Source organism: Silurus meridionalis, chromosome 9 (genome assembly GCF_014805685.1).
Source record: "Silurus meridionalis isolate SWU-2019-XX chromosome 9, ASM1480568v1, whole genome shotgun sequence".
Classification (NCBI taxonomy): domain Eukaryota; kingdom Metazoa; phylum Chordata; class Actinopteri; order Siluriformes; family Siluridae; genus Silurus; species Silurus meridionalis.
This window is the reverse complement of record NC_060892.1, coordinates 9359481-9367307: the sequence shown is the minus strand read 5'-3', so window position 1 is coordinate 9367307 and position 7827 is coordinate 9359481. Positions and strand designations below refer to the sequence as shown.

Sequence of the window (7827 nt, the reverse complement as noted above, 5' to 3'; positions counted from 1 at the left end):
ATGCTAAATGAATAAAATGACAAGTGACTATTCTAAGCACTAGGGACTAGTCTATAAAAACACTTATTAGATAATGATCATGGAAATGATGATGATGATGATTACTGTATTTAATAGTAATGCACACAGTGACTTCCAAAATCTTTAAGTAACTTTGAGTAACTGTTTTAAGACAGAATTTTAATTGACACATTACCTACATTTTGCAGGCCCATGAGAATAGTGAGGCCTGATGTACTCATCCTTAATGTTGCTCGCTGACTTTCAAAACCTAAATGTCACATGAATCAGTTGCTTCATGTATCTCATAAATTTGTCCAAAAGGGAAAAGAACTAATGGTTTCAGAGTTTTAATAAATCTTTTGCAATTGCTGGTATTATCTGCAGAAGTTAAGACCAGCATTGAAAGTAAGATGCTAAGTGTATCCTAAAATAGCTGTAATACCTACAGAGTGTGAAACTTTACTTTAAGTGACATATACCTCCATCAAATTCCAAAATCCATCTCTGTGTGCCACCAACCAAATCCTAACTGCTGAGCAGGCACAGATATTATATTGATTTGTTGGGTTTCAGCATTTTACAACAAAAAAAAAAAAAAAGTCAGTCTGCACTACTTGGTACATTTTAACCACCTCGATAAAATTGATCTTGAAGTGATGGAGTAAACAGAGGCGGATGAGCAGAACATCTCATAACTACAAGGAAAAAATGTCAAGAGATAACAGATGATGGTGTTCAGAGATATATTTGTCATGTCAGGAGATTTGGGCATCTCGTGAGATTTATACATCTCTTTCTAAATGTAACGATGCTACATTGATTTACTGCATTTCAGAACACAAAACACAGATCAGCTGATCTGACTTTGGCAAAATTATATTATTTTGTTTATTTTTTAATTCTTCTTAACATATTAATGTGATGCTACCTAAAATGTCTTAAGGTACTGTGAGGTCTATTTTCTTTTTCTGCATTGGTATGGTAGATTTTACTAAAGGTGTAAATCATGATGTGATGTTGCAGGAGGGAGAAGCATCGTTCATTAAATATATAGTGTTGTATAGTAATGTATAGTGTTTAGTGAATGATATAATACTGCTTTGTGTCATTTCAATATTCCAGCAGCATATTTGAATGTAATGTGATGCAATATTCATCTGCATGGTAATTATAGAGCTAATATTCAGTATGAGTTTAATAACATTTTGCTGTAATACACTTAGATTGCTATAGACAGTTTTTTTATATATATATATATATCTGAATGTGCTCATTGTTATTATCTTGCTTAATACTAAATTTGGGCTTCTATTTTATCTTGAATACTATTTCCCTCTAAATCACTTCCTCTGATATTTACCCCAACACCTGCATGGCAGGCTTGGAGGAATGATTAAGTCAATGTAGGTAAAAAACACAGCAGCTTCATTTATCTAGCAACTGATATGTGGAAAGCCATACGGTCATTTATATGTAAAAAATCTAATTCACTGTTAAAGCTGAAAAATATGTTTTATACATAATTGAAGTTTTCTTTTTAAGTGGTGGGCAGTCAGGGGCAGCAAAGCCTTCTCTGCTGGCCTGAACACTATCAGAAGCACTGACCTAAATTTTCAACCTAAATGCTAATTTTTGTTATATGAAATTGTATTAATTTATTTCCAGCAATCTATTCTTTTCATTATGTAGCAGTTCTCTTAGCTACACCGCTTTCAGTACGTTTATGTTGATGTTAGATTTTTTGTTCAATCAGATTTTAGCCTCTATGTACTGCCATGTCAATCTAATCTGCCCAGGGCCTTCACACTCAGTAGTGCTGGCCCATGTACCTTAGACTATATAAGCAATGGGTTTGTTTCTTTGACCAATCAGATTTTAGAAACTGTTACAGACAAGTTTGACTAGCAAAACATGTATGTAGCGCTCTGCACACATTAATACATCAGAGGAAAAGAAATTGATTTAGTCTCGGACATTCTTAAAAATTCATTTTCAAGGTTAACTTTTCCAGAAAAGCTAGAGGAGAGGTCAGCCAACCCTGAAGCTAGCTAGCTTGTCTCAGCCAAGGAAAGGGTTTGTTCGCCACTTCCAGACCAGTGCCTACAAGCAACACCACTGGCTTACAGTCCCTGAGGAGCAGTGCAAATTATATGAGTATGCATCATGAGTATGCATCTCTGGTGAGTATGTTGTATTTTATTTACATTTGTTTTGTTTTGTCATGTTATTAGACAAATATTGGTTCTGAACTGCTCCAGATGATGTAGGTGCACAGTTGTGGTGGTAGTGTAGAGGTTTGGAGTTGTCAACTGGGTTTCTTGCTTTAGTAAAAATGGTATTCACCCTCAAAATTCGAAATGGCTTTCTTTCTCTCTCTCTCTCTCTCTCTCTCTCTCTCTCTCTCTCTCTCTCTCTGTAATGCCACACATTGTTATAATTACGTTTTTGTATAATATTGATGGTTTCTATCATTGTGACATGACAGTGGTGGTATTAAGAGGTAGATTAAGTTGGGTAAGTCCTCACTAAAGGCCCAAGTACCAAATGCATGGCCTGCAACTTGTTTTTTTGCTATTAATACTGGAGACTTTGACAACAGTTATATTTACGAGTGGAATGAAAATAAACATGTTTTACATTTATGACATTGGCAGACACCTAACTTCTGATCAGAGGGTCAACATCTCAGCCCCTGAGCCGCCACATCAACCAGTTGTTTTACATATGTATAACGAAGGCATGATTTTCATGTCATAATTTGACATGTAACTGTTTATTCATTTTGCGTACATCTAGTCAAAGCAAATTTAAAATAAAAAAACGTTTTAATGAAAAAAATTCTGGTGTTGCTCTCCATGGTGTTATGGTCTTTATTGGTAACACACAGATGCCAGATACACAGTACTGTGCAAAAGTTTTAGGCACTCGGAAAAAACCCTGTAAAAATAAGAATGCTTTAAAAAAAAAGCAGTGTGTAAATAAATGTATTTTTATCAGTAAACAAAATAGAAGGAAAATTACCAGAAGACGAATCCAAATCAAATATGTATTTAATGCGAACACCCTTTGACTGCAAAACAGCATCAATTCTTCTAGATACACTTGCACAGGCTTAGAAGGAACTTGACAGGTACTGTAGGTTGTTCCAGAACAATAGAAAATTAACCACAGTTCTGTAGATGTAGGTTGCTTCACATTCTTTCCTCTGTTCATGTAATCCCAGGCAGACTCGATGTTGAGATCAGGATTATGTGGTGGTCAAAACTATAATTTCCATGACTCCTTGTTCTTCTCAGCACTAAAGATAGTTCTTAATGGCTGTCTGTGTGGGATTGTCTTGCTGCTAAATAAACGTTTTAACCTACATATCAGATTTATGATCATTAGCACCTGGTTGTTATAATTGGTTAATCATACACCTAACTCTGATCAGACACAATCACTGACCTTGCGCAGGTGTGCAAAGTGTGCAAAAGTAAGAATTGAAAGAGAAGGATGGTCACACCAAATATAGATTTAATTTGGATTTTTATTCTGTTCATTTACTTTCAATTTTGGTAAATGATTTTTATTTTTCAAAGCATTCTCACTTTAGCGCATTTTCTTTTGTACTGCCAAAAATATTTGCACAGTACTGTATATGAAAAGAGATTTTTATCAAATATAAAAACAAAACACACATTTTGCTTTAGGACATTCATAATAATGTTATTAATCACATGGCAGGTATGGCAAGATTAACTGCTGCTCATTTAAAAAAAAAAATTTAAATTTCAATTAAAGAATGACCTATTTGATAATGGTTTTAATGGTTCACAGCTGATGAGGTTAATGGTATCCATAGTGGAAAACATAAAAATTGGTATATTTTTTTTTTTGTGCTAATTTCATTAATTTCGAAACATGAAGGTCTTTAATTTGTTTAAAAACAGACTGAACTGTTCAGATATTTAGATGAAGTTCATTCCAGTACCAAGCCGCTATAACGAAATATCTGGTCAAAATACGTACAAAAGAGAAAAACTTTTATAACTGTACCCATTAGAAAACGACCATATTTGAGCATGTGAAAGAATTTCGCACGCTCACAAAAAAATAATTAAAAATCAATAAAATCATAGTATGTGGCTTTGTAAAATCATTTTGGATATTTCCCACGTTTCTGAACCGTTTGGCTTTCCATACCCCCCTCTGCAAACCCGGGACTGTATAGACAACAAAGCCCAAAGCGAGCGAGTCTGCAAACGGAGCGCATGCATAGGAAAGCTATCAGAGCTCTCATCCTCCACTTCATTTCCAATGCACGACCATGAAGGAAACGGCGAGCGAAATGCATCCGGATAATAAGCAATAATTTTTTTTCATGCACAGGATTGCAGATGGGACAATGCAATAGGTATGTCCTTTCTTCTTGTCTTAGTTTACTGTGAATTGTGTTACTAAAGAAATAATGTGAACATATTCTTTCATTCACTGAAGGATTTTTAATTGATGGTCCAATTGACTCAATATCTTATTTCAGCCCCTATATATATATATATATATATATATATATATATATATATATATATATATATATATATTTTTTTTTGCAATGTAAGCAAAATTTGTATCTATCAAACTGCAGATTGCACAAATGCAGAATCAGATTTTCTATTTTGCAATTTTCTGTTTACTGTTGCTGTTTTGTGGTTAAGAATAATATTGCATAGTAAAACATCACCACTACCAGTTTAATTATGATTATTCTTATTTTTATTATTATTACTAAAACATGTCTTACAATTTGTGTGCAGGCTGTGATAAGGTTTAAAGAGGACTTTAGTTAACCTCTGCAGACAGCCAGATAGTATCTCCCATAACTAATCCCTTCTGTCTCTTCATGCAGGTTATCGCCTCCTCTCTAAGATAAGTCTCACATCAGCCCCCCATAATGGATGCAGTGCCAGAATACTCGATTTTCCTTGTCAGGATTTTGGAGGAACTAGACACCAAGTACAGCACTGTGTCTTATCAGGATCTGTGTAAGTCTTTGTGTGCTCGTTTTGACCTGGTCCATCTGGCAAAACTGCGAAGTTTGCTATTCTACACAGCATGTCTGGATCCTAGTTTTCCCGCCACCTTATTTAAGGACAAAATGAGGTGTACGGTGGAGGACCAGCAGTCTAAGAAACTCATGGTAGCTGCAGACATAGTGACCATGTTTAACCTCATCCAGATGAATGGTGGGATGGCCAAAGACAAGTTGCCAGTTAGGCATAAACCCAAGTTTCATAAGAATCAGTCCTTTGAGTCATGCAGGTCTGATACAGATGTGTATAAGTACAACGAGTGTGAAAGTGTTTATGGTCGCACAGACAGAAGGGGTCATCATGCTTCTCGGAACTCACCCTGCCCCAAATCTGAGTGCAACAGCTGTCAGCCATTTATACCAGCTTCAGAGCCCAATTTTCTCCTGGGAGTCAGCAAGGATCTGAAATGTAGAGCAGCATCACTGGATAAGCTGCAGCATCTGCCTCAGTATGCCAGTGCCAGTCCTCCTCCGTGTGAGATGCAAAGCACCTATTTCCCCATGGACATCGACAGTGAGTCCACCACTGACCACGACTCACTGCACATCAATCCGGGTGGCAAGGAGGTTTTTCTGCCTAACTCAGAGTCTTTTCCTGTGCACTCGTGCATGCAAAAGCGGAATATTTTTAAGGAGGACTTTCACAACCTTGTTGCCTTTTCACCCCATGTGGTTTCAACGGAGTCTAAAGCCAGTGCCAGAGACAGTGGAGAATACCACCGGAGGGAATTGCACAAGCCACCGACTTTCTTTAACCACAGCTTTGAGTTGCCATATAGCAACCCTTATTTTGAACCTGTCAACTCCCCTATCCAAAGCAAAGGGCGAGTGAAGCATGAGAGTCTAGATGACTTACAGGCCTCTACATATTTTGGTCCAACAACGATCACTGAGTGTGTGAACACCAAGAGGATTTCTGGAAAGTCGGGCAGGCAGCCTGCCTGGCCAGTCAAGAGCTTAAGTCTGAATGCAGATGAGGGCTCTGAATTTGAAAGATCCTTTTTAAACCATAAACAGCCAGTAGACAATCACCGCCATATCAGCATGATGGACAATGACCAGCACTTTCAGTGTGCCAAAGAGAAGCCCACAGCATCTCCGTCAGGCTTCTCAAAGAAGTCCAGCGGACCAAAGATAAAAGAGATGACCTCTGTTAGTTGTGGTCCAAGTTCTGAAAAGAGGGAAGGAGGAAAGAGATATAAGGACAAGAGCATCAACTGTCCATCGCTCCAGACTGCTAACATGGACAGTGCTCTTAGTGTAGGAACTCAGACTGACCAGTCAGAACAGAGGAAGCTGAAAGATTACAGCATGCACAAGTATGCAGAGAGGCCACCTTTCAAACATGCAGATGAGGAATGTGAGCTTGTCAGCGATGACATTAGTGACATATTTCGGTTTCTGGATGATATGAGTATATGTGACTCTATTGGGATACCCCAGTCATCCTGTTACAACAGCAATGGCTCACTCTCTCAGGTGACAAAGTCAGATGGCGATAGCTCACCTGATCGCAACACGATCAAACTTGGCAAGTCTGCCAGCAAGTTAGACCATCTATTCCACAGTCTGGAGAACACTGATGACGAGCTCAAAGCGAGTGTATGCAAGCTGGTCCTCAGGATTGGTGAAATCGAGAAGAAGCTTGAATCCCTCTCAGGAGTGCGTGGTGAGATTTCACAGGTCTTGACTAAGCTCACCAGGCTGGATGAGAAGATCCAAGAGCCAGAAGCCAATGGAAAATCAAATGAGGCTGGCATGGCCCAGATTCAGACAGATGTGGACCTTTCACCACACATGTTCCAGTGCCACACCACAGGCCACACTGTCAAAGTAGACACAAACACTGACTGGTGCTGCTCAGATGCTAGTGGAAGTGGAAGCCTGAGGGTGAAGGCACTAAAGAAGAGCATGTTCACTCGCAGGTCTTCTAGGTCACTCACAGAGGAGAACAGTGCTACAGAGTCCAAAGTGGCCAGCATCACCAATTCACCTCGTGACTGGAGAACTGTCTCTTATTCAAGCCATCCAGGAGAAGATGTGAAAGAGAAGGACCGACATTGTGAAAGCAAGGACAGACACAGGAAAGCCAAAGAGGTAAAGAAAACGGTTTGTTGTTTCTTTGTAGAAGTTTATAGGTAATTAAATTAGCTTGCTGAGTAGAAGAAGATATAAGCAAATTGTGGCTTATGATCCTAATCCAGTACTTTTTCTATAAACCTTAATAGGTTTTAATGGAAACTATATACATTTTGCCTTATTATACAGTGAATAATTGCAATGTTCCTTTTTTAGTCCACTCGTGACAGTGCAACAACAAACTCTTGCTTGTTTTATAAGCTCCGAAATCAAAATGAGAGAAGCGTTTTGAAGGGTGCATCGAGCTCAAAGATAAATACATAGTCAGATTATTAGGCATATTGTTGGTGAAAGGCTTCAGAAGAATAGAGCTTTTACCACCTCCTAAGTTAACACATCCATCATCTTACACAAAGGGCAGTAGCGCACTGAAAATCTCGGATGCAAGTCGTCTGCTAAAAATACAGGGCGCAATACAGTACACATATCCGACTACAGAATTGATTTTAGGTGCATGAGTGGAAAAGGATGGTAATTGCTATTATGTCCTTTGCTAGGGCGCAGGTCAAATGTTTTGTACTGACGTTCCTCCAAGAGACTTTATTGAATTAGTGTCCTGACCCGAGTTTTGACATTCTGATCCTCACATAAGTATAAAACTGCATTATGTTTCT

At 38.2% G+C, this 7827-nt stretch overlaps 1 protein-coding gene across 1 annotated transcript in view; it reads left to right on the top strand.

The window, feature by feature from the left end:
• Window positions 1-4248: 4248 nt before the first annotated feature.
• Window positions 4249-7827, top strand: part of minar1 (membrane integral NOTCH2 associated receptor 1) — a 32174-nt gene continuing 28595 nt past the window's right edge. The window contains exons 1-2 of the mRNA XM_046857630.1: window positions 4249-4399; window positions 4892-7171. Of these exons, the coding sequence (XP_046713586.1) occupies window positions 4937-7171 (2235 nt within the window). The 5' untranslated portion in view covers window positions 4249-4399; window positions 4892-4936. The remainder of the gene's footprint in view (window positions 4400-4891; window positions 7172-7827) is intronic.